A 15,784-nucleotide genomic window follows, 5' to 3' on the forward strand; every position below is an offset into this window, starting at 1 on the left:
CGAGATCATTCAACCAATTCTCTTTATTCCCCTCTCTCTGTTTTTTTATCCACCAATGAAGAAACTATTTCTGGACACGGATGACAATCCAGGTATTGTAAGAGAGATGCGCAGGCGCAGAATCAGATATCGCTCATGTTTATTGTTGAAATCTTAATATAATGGACGTAGCGAGCATATCAGGTTCTATGTATCTAACCAAAACTCCTACGCCATCTATTGAATGGTACCACAAACAAAAATCCATAAAAGATTTCACACTTTGGGTATTCCAGATTCAGACAATTAGAAAAATAATTGTGGTATGTTCAACAACCATTTCTTTGTAATAGAACAATTTTAAATAAAACTACTCTTCTCACAACAAGAACACGACTGTCACTAGGACAGTACGTGAGGGTTTAATTATATCTTTATTGATGTAATTTTTAAATATAGTACTAAAAATGGAGTCCTTAAAAACTTATTTTTCAATAAACGTACCACTTTTAACATATAAAACTTTAGAGTTTATATCAGTGTAATTTATGAAAATTTTGAGCTCTGTACATTGAGTAATTTGATGCAACGATGCAAAGAGAACAATCCGAACACTTCCCAGAAAAAATACTTTTTAAGAAAACGTTCGCTTGTTTAGAATGAGGTATGAATACTGCGATTAGTAATTACTAGCACAAACAGCCGCCCGTAGGGCGACGTTTCTGCTAGTATAAATAACGTTTTTACTATTATGTTGAAAGTAGTTCTCATTTTTTTCTTGATTTTAAGATTTACAACATAAATTTTAGCCAAATCTGTCTTAAGATTTGAATATTACGCTAGGCCTAATTCGAGTGATTAGGGTTAGAATGACATCTATGAATATGAGGTAAACAAGACTTGTTTTAGCATGGTATAAAATAGCCGCCGATTATTTAAAATATTAAAACTATTAAGTACTTTAGATCGTTTGTTCGCTACAAGTTAAATAATTTATTGTGTGTAAATGCTACCGAGTCATATTAAAGTTTCGTTCATAAAATGCATCTTCCTTTGTTCATTTTTCCTCTTGGTAACCAGTCATCAGCTGAACATTTTTTTTTTGTAACTAATCATATAAAAGTAACAACGTTTCTAAGCATTTTCTTTTTTCATTGTTAGTAACTTTCCTTGCGATAAACGCTGCACTTAATAAACTAGAATACCAAATATAATCGATGGTTATATTAGAAGCCACTCTGTAAATTAACATCACGAATTCTTGACTGTTTCAACACTAAATTTTGACAGCGTCATCTATGTTCTACCTGTTGAAAAGAAACGCCCCATCCGGTAGCTTTGAAGCTTTGCGTGTAGTTGATATGTATATTGTTCCTGTAAGAATCATTAATACGTCCTTTCGTTGGTGCAGATGGTTTCGATAAAAACCTCAGTGAGATAAGACAGACTATTCACAAAAAGACGTAATGCTGTATTATCACAACAAACACGCCTTTATGGCTTGGTTCTGGAACGCTCAGGGAAGTAATTAACTAGACCACACACAGCGTTCTTTTTCTCTCTCTCTCGTTTTATTTTTATACTTAGCATTTTCTTTAATAAACCCGCGAATCACAGCTTGACAGTTATGTTATCTCGAGCTAAAAGTCCAATGAAAGGGTAGAGCGATATGTCTAGTCGTTTGTAGGTTCCTTTAGTCCCCCTTAAGTTGAGAGGCCTATTTTGGGTAAAGAGTTTAAGATGGACAATTTTAAGGCATTAAATGATCACAGTTCTTCTTACATGTCGCTAAGGAGAGTTATGTAACATTACCTTCTTCCGCAATATTTCAGAAGACCTTATGAGTTTAGAATACTAGTTTTGTGGCTAGTGCTTCTAATGGTTCGATTCCTGACGAGCTGGGCTTCTACCAGAATGAACTGAACAGTTCTCTGTAGATATAGATTTTATTTTTATATAAAAATAGGCGACGGGTTTGAGACCCCAAGAACATTTTATATTTATTCTTCCAAATTCGAAGCTATACGTACAAAAAGAAGTAAATCCAGCTTTTTCATTTTTTGTAGTGATATGGGAGAATTTGGATCAATCAAACACTTTAACTGACCGGATGAAAACGGACAAAAACTCAACTTTCGTCTGCTTATAAGCTTATACTAATTTATTGGAAATACAGGCAGTGTTATTAATAGTAATTTGTATAAAACTTTTTCCCCTCTTTAAAAAAATACAAAAAACTTTCACGTTTTTTATCTATTCTTATATGCCACCAGGTGTTTCTGTTGAGAGTGCCGAGTGTAATTTAATGCCAGAATTGAGCTAATGAAGAAAGAAACTTTAGGACTAAACTAATAAGAAAATGACCAAAAGTACTAATGTATGTATAATTTGCATAAGTAGATGTCAGTTTTAACAGTTGCTGTCTTAGTCACAGAGAAACCGAAAGTTATTGTTTTCTGTTTAGGAGTTTAGTCACGGATCTTTTTTTTTTTATTTGAGATAAAACCTGGATCCAACTACTTGATAAGGTAACCCGCCCACCATTAATTCCATTTATATCCTCTTAGAATCTGATTAATAGACCAAGATTGTCCGATTTTAACTAAGCTCATAGTCATGAGATTTTATAAAAGATACCTAGGAGTAATTGTTGAGCTCCCGGCGGCAAAAATGAAATGATTCGATTTGTAACGAAGGCTATCATTAGAATAATGGAGTTTAGATAAGCATAAAATAAATCAAACTCAAATCGGTTCTGGAGAACTTCTAAATTTGACGGGTTTTTTTTCCTTCTTGTCTCTCTGTGACTGATGAATAGGATTGTATTTTCTAAAACCTTAATATGGAACATATCATTGTAAGATAATAACAATGATAACTGCCGCGTATGCGTGTATTTAGTATGTTACTACGGCTCTAAAATGATTGTTACTACTGAACTGTACCATGTAATGTTGAGAAAAAAATTAACAATTTCAGAGTCGTCTTGTAGCTCAGTAACGAACTGATAGATACGTGGAACAAGAAATATGTAATGAAACTTAACTTTAGACATCATTACATGTGTATTATCATAGCTACACGGTATTCGTGCTACGTTAGCGCTTTTAATATATCCAGTGAACACATGCGTGTGCTTATATTACAAATCACAAACACTGATAGAGTAAACATTAATTTATATAATTGTTGCTTCCAAGCGAACTGAAACAGGAAAATATGGAAAATAAAGTGAAATGATCATCTAGAGCGGGGGTTCCCAAACTGTGTGTTGCAGATCCCCAGGGGACTGCAGGAAGGTGTCGGAAGGTCGTAGTAAGTATACAAGATATTGTTAAGGTACTGACTGCTCTTTATCTATAGATTCATTGGGTGGGGATCTCAATCATGATGCGCAATGGTGGGGGTGGGGACTTGTGCTAAGAAAATTTGGGACCCACTGAGCTAGAGCATAGACAAATAAAAATAAATAAATTATGTTTAATCAACTTTAGTAGGTTGTTGTTCACAAGGGATTCCCTGCAGTGGACATAGCAGATAGCCTAATGAAGCTTTACTCTAAAACAGATAGACGTACTTTTGATTAGTCAGTAGTCCACCCAGGCTGACATCGTATTTGTTTTCCGACTGTGCTACACGTGGACAGATGACTAGATTTCCTGTATACAGTATTGAAACAAACTGAAGCTAACAAAATTAAACAATAAGTTTAGCATCTGTTCTGCAAGGAATGTGATTGTTCATAAATGATTAATAAAGACTTCATTTTTTTCAGAGGGAGGCCGCCTGGAGAAGGAGTTGAGGTACATAAGAAACACACTTGGAGACGGTTCTGGAAGCACCCATCAGCTACTCATTCAGACTCCCAAGGAGCAAGGAGCTAACGTGCTTCACCCAGAAGCTCTTATGTTACACTTGCATGTAGTGCGTGCAGCAACTCAGGTCACGGTCGAGATGTTTGACGTGTAAGTGTATTTCTTACTCTTCTGGACTTCATTAAAACTTGCTCACCGTCGAGATATTTGATGTATGTTTCTCTCTTATTGTCTGGACTTACATTAAAAGTTGCTCATGATCGAGATTCTTGATGTGTAAGTGTCTCTCTCTTTTTGTTCATGACTTACATTAAAACTTGCTCATGGTCGAGATTCTTGATATGTAAGTGTCTTTCTTATTGTTCCGGACTTACATTAAAACTTGCTCATAATCGAGATTCTTGATGTGTAAGTGTCTTTCTCATTGTTCCGGACTTACATTAAAACTTGCTCATAATCGAGATTCTTGATGTGTAAGTATCTTTCTTATTGTTCCGGACTTACATTAAAAGTTTCTCATGGTCGAGATTCTTGATGTGTAAGTGTCTTTCTTATTGTTCCGGACTTACATTAAAAGTTGCTCACGATCGAGATTCTTGATGTATAAGTGTCTTTCTTATTGTTCCGGACCTACATTAAAATTTCCTGGTTGTTTTCAGTAATATGTTTCAATTAAAATTAGTAGTAAGTCTAATGAGTTGCAAAGATGATTAAATTTCATGTTTACATATTTGTCAGTACTTATTTACATACGGTGGAAGAAATGAAGAAAATATTATTCTTATTGGTTATTGATATCTACCTCGTTCTTAATTTATGGACATCTGTTTTGGACCCATTAGAATGTTTCAGATGCAATAAGAAGTTGTGTTGTACTTCGTTCTTATTTTATGGACATCTGTTTGGACCCATTAGAATGTTTCAGATGCAATAAGAAGTTGTGTTGTACTTCGTTCTTATTTTATGGACATCTGTTTGGACCCATTAAAATGTTTCAGATACAATAAGAATTTGTGTTGTATTTCGTTCTTATTTTATGGACATCTGTTTGGACCCATTAGAATGTTTCAGATGCAATAAGAAGTTGTGTTGTACTTCGTTCTTATTTTATGGACATTTGTTTGGACCCATTAAAATGTTTCAGATACAATAAAAATTTGTGTTGTTGTTTTCAGTCATCAGAAACATGTTTCAACTTTACAAGTATCTGATAGAGAGTGTCAGAAATCTCGAACATTAAAATATTTCTAGGTGGAAACCGGAGAACAAAAATGATTCGAACTTTGGCACGTATTTTAAGCAACTTGTATTTACCGAGTTGGTATGCCACAAGCCGCAATTTCCACTTTATTGATCTATCAAGAAATAATTTGTCAGTCAAGCAATAAAGTAGAAACTCGAGATTGCGGCATGCAACTAATTATTCTATAAACATGGGTTCGAATCCCGCTCGATTAGTTTTTTTTAAATTTACATCACCTAAGTAGGACGATTCCATCATAACCAGTTGAATTAATAAACCCGTAACTTTAGGTCCACTAAGCTTCAATGAACGACAAACCAGCAGTGCTATTAGTCTTGATGTTATAAACATATAAAAAAAGTGTGTAAATGAAAAACATGTTAAACTCACTATTTTATGAAGGTATAACTATACTTAACGAGTGTGTAATTCATAATTCAATGAATCTTCATCAGTTGCCCTCTACAGTTACAATAAAGAAATACTTTGAAAAGTTACTAACACTAAGATCAATTGAAATAAACTAAGAATAACCTGATTTTATCATTTGGTTTGAGTATCTTATTTAAACAATTTTATCTAAAACATATACATTTTAATATAGCTTACTAAATGAAGATTTGAAGTGTTGTTTTTGAACTTTTATTGGTGAGTTTTTATACTTTAGGTTGAGCCTTCTAATAGAAATTAAAAAGTTATAAATATCTTTTTTTAGCAAAGTAATGATACCCTGTATAAACTTTGCTAACTTGTTAGCATGTCTTTAAAAAATTCTCCTTTTTTACAGATCGTGGAGATTAAAAGATATTTGTTATTCACCCAGTATTCCTAAGTTTGATGCACATTATGTTGAACAAGTAAGTTCAGACTTTTTTTTTATTAACATCTATGTAATTGAAGAAATGCATGGACTAGATAGAATGTTATGGTTGGTTTGTGTAGTCATTAACAGAACTGCAAATATTTGTTAGGAGAAAAAAAAATTGAACACAGTTTTTGTGCACGTTTTGTCATGGCATGCTTTAGATGTGATTTCTTTCTCTCTGACTGTTCTCCAAACGTTCCAAAACGTCGCATTAAAATATGCATATATATATATATATATAAGTAATTTTATACGAATTAAACGTTTTATATGTTTGGTCTTGGAAACATAATTATATATCTGTGTTTTTCCTCAACAGAAAGGGGGGAGATCTTTAATATTTTCGGCCATTTGAACTACGTGCTTATTTTTACTTTTAAAAATGCCTCCCAGTGGTACAGCGGTATGTCTGCGGACTTACACGGCTAGAAACCGGGTTTCGATACTCGTGGTGGGCAGAGCACAGATAGCCCATACTGTAGCTTTGTACTTAAATACAAACAAACTATTAAAATAATTATTAATTTATTGTTTGTTTGTTTGTTTGGAATTAAGCACAAAGCTACACAATGGGCTATCTGTGCTCCGCCCACCACTGGTATCGAAACCCGGTTTCTAGCGTTGTAAGTCCGCAGACAAACCGCTGTGCCACTGGGGGGGGGGCTATTAATTTATACGGAGTTTAACAAATAACTGGTCAAAAACAGCGAATTTCATTGGTATGCTGCTACTTCTTCAGTTAAGGTGCTTATTATGAAATGTTCAAAAATTCCAGGTGAGGGCGCTACGCTCCTTACGTGGGGGTTTCAATTCAATATTTCAATGTTTCTTCCAATTATCAGTCGACTAGTGAAATAGTTGTCGGTGTTATAAAAATGTTGTTATAACACGATATTTACAATTACTGCAAGTTGAAGAAAATATTTTGAAGCCATGATATATATATGCTTGATGCTAAAATAGTGACGCTAAAATTCAGGGTTCGAATCTTAGCTAGCCCATTGTGTAACTTTGCGCTAAAACAAATTTTATTTCACACAACAATTTTTTTTTAAGTTTTAGATCCCGAGTTTTTATATATGTACTCTGCTGTTTTGTGCCTCGCGCATTTTTTAGCCGCGGCTCATGGAACGGCTCTGAGGTTTTTTTTTTTCAAGTACAAACTTTTAGCTCATAGCTTCTTTGTCTCTTGACCGATTTGAGATCTAATTACAGTTTCGGACCCAGGAGGTCAAGCCGTTTCGATTGATGTATTTGACCACGCCCAAGGTCACATAGATTAATTTATTCTAATCTTGCCTAAAAGAATTTCAATTTGAGGGTAGGCTGGTAGAGATCCTGATAAGTAATAAACTCAAGTATACGCGCGCCCCACGCTTGGTATTGCTGGCTCACAAAAATATAGCCAATAAAAAGGAAAATAAAAAAAGGTCTCATAGATTAATTTACTCTAATCCTTAGTGTCGAGACTATTGAGGATTCCCTCTTGTTTATAAAAGTTGAGTTTTCAAAATTCATAAATTAAGACAGTTTGTTGAATTTAACGCGAGATAGATAACCTTGTTTTATTTATTTTATTTTTTTTGTATTTATTGCAGATTTTAGAAAATTTATTTCCATGTGCCATTATCACGCCTCTAGATTGTTTCTGGGAAGGCGCTAAGCTTGTTGGGCCTGAAATCCCCGTTGTTATACCGTAAGTATTTTTAAACCCGAAAACTATTTTTAAGTATTTTTAAGAAGATGTTTATCTTCTTTCCACGCTGATTTCTCCAAGGCTCTTCTTGGCTTGGAAGAGCATTTAAATATTTTCTTAGATTCTAGGTTTGGCGCTTGGTATAAAGGATGAAGAAGCTTGGAATATTTATGATCCTGATGACCCCCTTTAGAAGGCTACAGTTATAGTTTAGTTTGTAAGGAAAACGAAAATTTAAATTTTTTACACAACATATTTGCAGTGAAAAGTTGCAAAACTCCCATTTTAAAACTAATTCTAAAAGGACTTTTCAAACATTATTAGCCAGAACAATCTACCATTCTGAACAATGAGAAACAGCAACTTATTGGAGATGAGTGACTTCTGACCGCGACACCTCCGAAATTCAAAAACAGATTCCTTTAACTTAGAAAATGGATTAAAGAAAAACAAATTATATGGGAATCTTATAATGTTCTTCCTCTCTCTCTCTCTACAATGTCTAAGAAAAATCCTGAAACATTACTTGAGTGTATAAGCAGCTTTTCCCACTCGTTCTTGGTAATGGTCTTCCGGATAGGAATGATTTTCTTTGAAAGCCATATTTCGCGAAGTTTATTATCTTTAGTCAACTATTGCTACTAGTTTTACCATGGAGAGAGAGAGTGGTTTTTCATATAACAGTTCCAAAAAGTCAGTGGAATTTGTTTCACTTTTCTGTCCACAACTAAGCTTGTTTTTATTTTCCAGCTGAGAAAAGGTCTGACAGAATTATAAATTTCCATTGTAGTATAGGGAAGAGTTTGAACTGTAGAATGTGTGTCGTTCTTATGAAAGGGAGAGAGTAAAAGGTTGAATGTGAAATGTATAATAAAGCACATGTCATCCTGATGAGTAAAAGGGTAGTGTGTAAAAGAGGTGTCATCCTGATGAGTAAAAGGGTAGTGTGTAAAAGAGGTGTCATCCTGATGATATAGAGTAAAAGGGTAGTGTGTAAAAGAGGTGTCATCCTGATAATTTAGAGTAAAAGGGTAGTGTGTAAAAGAGGTGTCATCCTGATGAGTAAAAGGGTAGTGTGTGAAAGAGGTGTCATCCTGATGATATAGAGTAAAAGGGTAGTGTGTAAAATACGTGACATCCTGATGATATAGTGTAAAAGGGTAGTGTGTAAAAGAGGTGTCATCCTGATGATATAGAGTAAAAGGGTAGTGTGTAAAAGAGGTGTCATCCTGATGATTTAGAGTAAAAGGGTAGTGTGTGAAAGAGGTGTCATTCTGATGATATAGAGTAAAAGGGTAGTGTGTAAAATACGTGACATCCTGATGATATAGTGTAAAAGGGTAGTGTGTAAAAGAGGTGTCATCCTGATGATATAGAGTAACAGGGTAGTGTGTAAATGTGTGGTCCTGAAGAAAGAGATTAAATGCTCATAAGATGGTGTCACAATGACCTACGAAAGATGTTTCAAGTGACGTAAGCAGTAGTAAACATGTAGGTTGAATGTTTTATTGTTCACATATTCCTAAGTATTATAGATAGACAATTTTTACAGGTATACTTGAGTTTATTAGAAGGACGAAAATAAACAGTAAATTTCTCACAACTATTACCTTAGTTATTTAGAAACATTTTTATAGTTGTTGTTTTTTACTCTGTTTTATTCATAATTTTCTGTCTCGTGTAAAAAAAAGTAACATTACTTCTGACTTGAATGGTTCATTGAAAGATCAAAGTACACAAGGTTTGTGAAGTTCAAACTATGTTAAAGAGAAATTACTAAACACTGCTTGTCATTTATCACCCATTCGATCTCACCAATGTCAAGTTACGTGGAAAGGTTGAAGTTCATGCACGTGGTCTGCCTCGAACTTATGAACGCCGAATAAACAGAAATTTGCAAAGCTTCAGGTAGTTATTAAATCCACGTGACTTATTTTGAAATAGTTTCAGCATGTAAGTACTAGCTGTCAAATGCATTTAGTTCTTTTTCGCGAAAATACGTTTTATAATATTATTCCGTAAAGAAAGGCGTACTAGTTTCGGTTTATTGTTATCTCAATCAAACGTTGCTTAGTTTTATAGCCTCTATTAATGTACTTATAGAATATAGAAGAATAAGAAATATTTTTCGTCAGGAAGTATCAAAAATAATGCCACTTTCGTACAACCATTTTTTTTATCTAAAATATAAAAAGTTGGCCAATAGTAAGTAACAGAAAGTAAGGGCTCATTGGATTCCGAAAACTACTCTTTTCAGTGATCCTAAACATTGTGATCCAGTTTTACTGTGAAAATTGAATGTCATCGTTGTGGTTTTCTGGTGACCTTGTAATTGAGGTTAAACTTTTACAGTTGGAAAACATCCAACAAAAACATAAAGAAAGAGGAAACCAATGTGAGAGAAGTATAAAGACGTTTATCACAGCGCTTTTAAAAGACAGATCCATGTCCAACCAACACGTAAAGAAACTGTACTTTGTTTAATTATTATTTTTTGTCAGCAAGAAGTTTCTTCTCTAAACTGGCCGTGTTTGCCTAATAATACTTCATTTTTTTAAAGTTAAAAAGTATTAAAAGAAATAGTTTTATCGATTAGACTAAAAACGTTAGTTTGTTAACGGGAAGAAGAAAGATGAATTTGGGTTTGTGCTCATAGTACAGGCAGTGGAGTGGGTTCGTTAGTGAACCAACAGGACTGTGGTGGCGCTGTTCAGCAAATCTCTGCCTGCGTCTTCATGGGAGGTCCCGCGCCTCCTAGCCTGCGGACCGTCAAGGGGATGAAAAGAATCCCCTTCACTATCGGATGAATGTTAGGCTTCGCCCAGCGGACTCACTTGCATGTTAACGGGCAGTTCCGAAATAGATCGATAGTCAAAATTAGCGACACTTTTTTCAGTTACTTGCGTAGGTATTCTAAATGAAGAATTTTCTTTTTTGAAAGTTTGATTACTATGCATAAATATGCTGATCACTTTTATCTGTCTAGTTAATAAGCAACAATCCTTGCAGCTTACGAACTGGATTATACAGAGTTATTTAAAATATATTTAGATTTGTGTAAGACTACTTAACTAGATTTTTGGTAATTTACCATTTGATGGTTGTTGTTTTTTATGTAATCGTATATGGTTTGTGTTTTTAAACTGCTTTAAATGTTTATTTCTTTTTTGTAGTTGGACTTTTATAAGGCAATCTTTATATGCATGAATATATGCTTATACGTTATTTTCATGCTTTTACAAACTGTAAGAAAACCGAAGTTTATTTCGAAGCTAGTCTTCGCCATTGCCACAGTCGTTATCGAAGTAAAACTATGTAATAGTAATGTTGGAAAATGGATGTGGAAATGTGTAATCACGACAATTTCTGTTGTTGTTGATGTTTTTTTAATTAATAATTAAAACTAGCGTAAAAAACGCAATGCGTGAAATGAGGCTTAGTGTTGGCGTGAGAGACGGTAGGCCTAATACCATTCATTTACCAAATGAGAATGAGTAACAAGTAACTAAACCCTCTTTCTTATCCCGATTAAATAAACAGTCTGTTCTTTAGTTATTGGGTTAAAAAATTAAAATGAGGTACTGCTTATTGCCAAATAATAACGCAGATATCAACGTATTTGAAATATTACATAAAAGATCAAGAAAACAACTCTATTACCCTTATCTTGTGTAAACGCCATTCATTTTGTAAAGTAACTTGTTTAAGTGCCCCCAGAGAACAGTAGGTATTACCTTTTCCTCGCGTTCCTATTCATTTTGCTTGTAAAGTGCCTCTAGAGAACACTACGCAGCACGTATTACCCTCTCCTTGTTTTCTTTTTTTTTAAAGTAACTTGTTTAGAGTTGCATAGACCCTATTAATTTTGTAAAGTAAATAATATATATGAGTTTATTAACCCCAAATGGTGTGTTCTTAACGAATGTAACTTTTTGTAAGTTAAAAAGGTATGGTATAATTACACTTTTATGACTTTATTTGGTGTTCCGGATTTTATTCCACGACCAACCTCCTATTCTGAAAGTTTTATAACACGCTACTTCTTTGCAGTAAACCTGTCTTGTTTGTGATTTGTCTCAAGTTTATCCAGCATCAAGAATCAGAAACGCCGGGTCATGTACTGTCAGGGGGTTCATTTGCCTCCCACGATGGTGCTCGATAAAAAGGTACACATTCGTAATGATCTGTTCTACTGCATCACCCATCCTGCTTATTAGTCCATAATTCAACAGCCTCTGATACAACTCACTCTAAACAGCTGCTAGGTTTGTAGTCTATTTGCACATGAGTCACCCACTATAAATACATTTCCCTTGAAAATGCGAGCAACTTGCGAGCTGTCAAGTACGTTTGGGTGTCTACCTACAGCAGGCTAAGCAACAGCTGCACAGTGTGGGGGGCTGGTGGCCTCTCCTGGTGGCCAGGGTTAAAATCGTAAACTGTAAGTTGTTTTACTTGGCGGTATGATTGTCCGTGTATAAGAGGCCCTAGTCATTGTGCTGCTTTCCATAAGAGGAAAGCGGGTAACATCTTCATAGCGAATAAAGTATAATTTTGATTATTATTATGTCAACTTACTTTCAATAAGATAATAGTTAATTTTGGCCTAAAAAAGCATGTTCCCAAATTTAGATTGGTTAGCTTATAAGGGATGACACCATGCTTTACTACCAAACCTCTTTAGATCTTACTAAATATTCTATTTTAAGTTTCATTTAGTATTATTATGAGAACGATTTCCATCTTCTGCAGAAAATAAAGACATTTTAACCAGGAAAATAAGGGATAATATTGTATAATTAATACGCTAAAGTGAAGGGTTAGCACGTGTGCTTTAAATCCACTTTGCAGCTAGAATAGTGAGGAAGAAAAGTGCTGGAACGTTTTTGTTTTTTTTTCACGATTTATTGTCCAGCTAAAATCAATATGGTTACTAACGTAAGTTTAAAACCAGGTTTATGAAAAGCTTAGATTTCGTAATTGTGTCTTTTTTTTTAACTAATGGAGTTTGTATTTTAATACGATAAAATTTATGTTTTTAATAATCCTGTTTTTAGTTAATAGCTTATTGATGTATAAATTACACATATCATATTGACTGTTCTTCTTAAAATTGCACCCAGGCAGCTTTACGGCAACCCGCTAAAATTCGGGGTTCGATCCGCTCGGTAGGTACAACTCGGATAACCCAATGAGCACCCTTGCGTTTAAATGAAAGCAAACATAAATGTATTTAATGATTACATGTACTTGAAAGCGACGTGCACGTGTTTTTGTTGTAATTACAAAAACGTGGTTTATCTTTCGCTTTAATTAAATATTTTTATATCATATTATTTACATTTATAGTATTTATTTGTATCTGCTTTTAGTTAATTTTTTTAATTTCTAAAATACTGACAGCTTTCCTGACAATGAAATTCATACCATGTTTGTTTGTTTTTTCTCAGGGGATTAGGCTTAAGTGTACAGTGGACCAATTTAAATCCCCGTCATTTAGTAGAAACAATGAAAAATTTCCGAAATTATGTAAATTCATTTCCTTTTGCATATATTGAAGACTTCATGAAAAGGGTAAGTTAATCATTATGTATGTTTTCACCGTTTGTAATTATCTGATTTAAAGTATCTATTGGAAGTGTAAGTTTATTAATAAAACGAACTTTTCAACTAAGAACAACTGTTCTTAGTAATTGTCGTATTAATGTGAATATGAGCGATTACCGTTTACAAACAGTATTTATAGAAAGGAGAGCCTAGATTTCACATTGGCAAAGAAAAAAAAAATGCTCAGTAGATATTGCCATTGTGCCAAAAAGTGTATTAAAGATGGTTGCCCCACCCACGGTGGCTCAGCGGTAAGACTGAGGGCTTATAACGCTCGGGTTTCGGTACCCGTTGTGGGCAGAGCACAGATAGCCAATTGTGTTGCTTAATAAACAAAACTTAATAGTCCCCCCCCCGACGATTCAGCAGTAAGCTTCTGGACTTGTAAAGCTAAAAATTAGGGTTCGATACCACCCGTGGTGTGCACTACGTAGATAGCCCATTATATAGCTTTGTACGTAATACGAAACTGAACAAATCCTAATAGTTGTTTTCGTTTTATCAAAACTGTTTATCCTAAAATAGTTTTTAATTTATCGCGCTGGCCGGCGTGGCCTAATTGTTGGTGTGCTGGACTATGAATCCCATGGTCTGTGGTACACATCTCAGAATTACCCTCCACAGTTCTAGGTTATCTTTTTTTTATAATTGAGTGTTTGCTCTTTGAATTTTATCCTTTTTTTTTAATTAAGCTTATGTGTTTTTAGCACACAGCTAAACATAGTGTCCACCACAGGAGTTGAACGACGGTTTCATAAGCGTTACAGGACTCTGAGCTTCCAAGAAATATGAAGATTTTGAGCGTTATTGTTATTTTAAGGCCAGTCAGTAAACATCTCAATCGTTGATAATTCCGAAATAGATTCGTGCATACTCGTTTCTAAAAATAATTTCCCTGGCACACGCTTGTTTGTAGTTGTCACCAACATGAAGTTGACGGAAACGAAGATTCTTCTTTTTCCTATTTGTTTACATCAACTATCAGGGTTCCCACAATTCGTCATGCAGTAAGAAAAAGATTGGAGGGGAAAAAGCAGGAAGCAGTCGCGTATAATAACGTTGTGATTCAGGCTCTCATTCTTAACTTCATCTCCTTGTATCTGAAGAGGCAAGAAAGTTGAATTATCAGACCACCCACCTAAAGAGATGTCATTTATCAGTGGGAAATATAGATGTCCTGAGGTCGTTACCAAAAACAGATAACATTGTACTGTCACTGGAAGATATAGTTGTCTCGAGGTCATCACAAAAACGCAAATGGTAATGCATTATGACTGGATGATATAGATGTCTTGATGTCATCATAGAAAAATTCTGTTACTATTAGAAAATATAGATGTCCTGAGATCATTACGAAAAAAAGAGATGACACTGTATTATCATTGGGAAATATAGGTGTCCTGTGGTCTACACCAAATAAAATGACATTGTATTATAAGTGGGAGATATAAATGCTCTGAGGTCTACACCAAATGAAATGACATTGTGTTAGAAGTGGAAGATATAAATATTATAAACTGTAAATGTAATCTAAGTTCCCTGTAGTATTTTGTTTGTGCTTGCTTATGTTAGTCGAAGAACAATGTTTAATATAGATTTATTAACCTTCTTGCCGTGATTTTAGGTTATTGGTTTTATCACATTTAACACTGACGGTTATTGACTTGGCCTTAGACTTAAAATAAGACCCAAAACTCGAGCGCTTTCGAATAGTTGACTATTTGTTCTCCTGAAGAAGAATAATCAACTATTCGAAAACGCTCGAGTTTTGTGTCTCATTTTAAGTCTATTACACTTTATATGTGATCTTTTGTGCTAACTCTTTTATCAAAAATGGTTATTGACTTGGGTTATACTTGACTTTGTAGGTTATTGTTTTGTTTATACTTAACATTGTACATTAATGTTTGACTGTACATAACTTTCGTTAAAATGTGTGTGATACCTATAGGGATTCCAATCAACCTAAAAAAATAAATTACGATGTAAATATTTTAATATTTTTAGAAACAGGAGGTAAACGGGTGTGGTATCCTCAAACAAAAAATAGTTTTTGCAGAGAAACAGTTACCATCACCATATAGGTATGGTATAATGTGTTTTTTGTATTTAAGATAAGAGGTTTTCTGGGATAGAACTTCATAGCTTGATATGTCATGTTAATTTCAAGCCATCCCAATTTTATAATCTGTGTCTACTACAAATTTTATGACATTTATTTGAGACTAATAAATCGAAACCCATACTTATCGATGAGCTAATTTTAACTAACATCTGTTACTGGAGCCCATTAAAAAAAAAAGAATTAATATAAAGACACGATACTTTTGTTTCAAATTCCTGATACGTCGACCGACCCCAATTAGCATGCTCAGCGGGTTCCGATCTGGAGACCTTAGTTTCAATAATCTGTCTACTTATGGTGATGTACCACGATAATCCACAGTGGCAGCAGTTAACGTTACGTATGTTTATATATATATATATATCACAGTGGGCCACTCACTTTATTATTAGGGTTAAGTATTAAAACCCACATTATTGGGTTTCGTAGTTTATCGATATTTGTGAAAATCAAC

At 34.2% G+C, this 15,784-nt stretch overlaps 1 protein-coding gene across 2 annotated transcripts in view; it reads left to right on the forward strand.

Moving 5' to 3' along the window:
* Positions 1-15,784, forward strand: part of LOC106464550 (protein patched-like) — a 99,772-nt gene that overhangs the window by 47,032 nt on the left and 36,956 nt on the right. For both annotated transcript variants that reach the window (XM_022392285.1, XM_013924695.2), the window contains exons 4-7: positions 3,755-3,944; positions 5,825-5,894; positions 7,501-7,598; positions 13,049-13,172. In XM_022392285.1, coding sequence (XP_022247993.1) covers positions 3,755-3,944; positions 5,825-5,894; positions 7,501-7,598; positions 13,049-13,172 — 482 coding nt within the window. The remainder of the gene's footprint in view (positions 1-3,754; positions 3,945-5,824; positions 5,895-7,500; positions 7,599-13,048; positions 13,173-15,784) is intronic.

The sequence above is a fragment of the Limulus polyphemus genome, unplaced genomic scaffold, assembly GCF_000517525.1.
Source record: "Limulus polyphemus unplaced genomic scaffold, Limulus_polyphemus-2.1.2 Scaffold1685, whole genome shotgun sequence".
Lineage (NCBI taxonomy): Eukaryota > Metazoa > Arthropoda > Merostomata > Xiphosura > Limulidae > Limulus > Limulus polyphemus.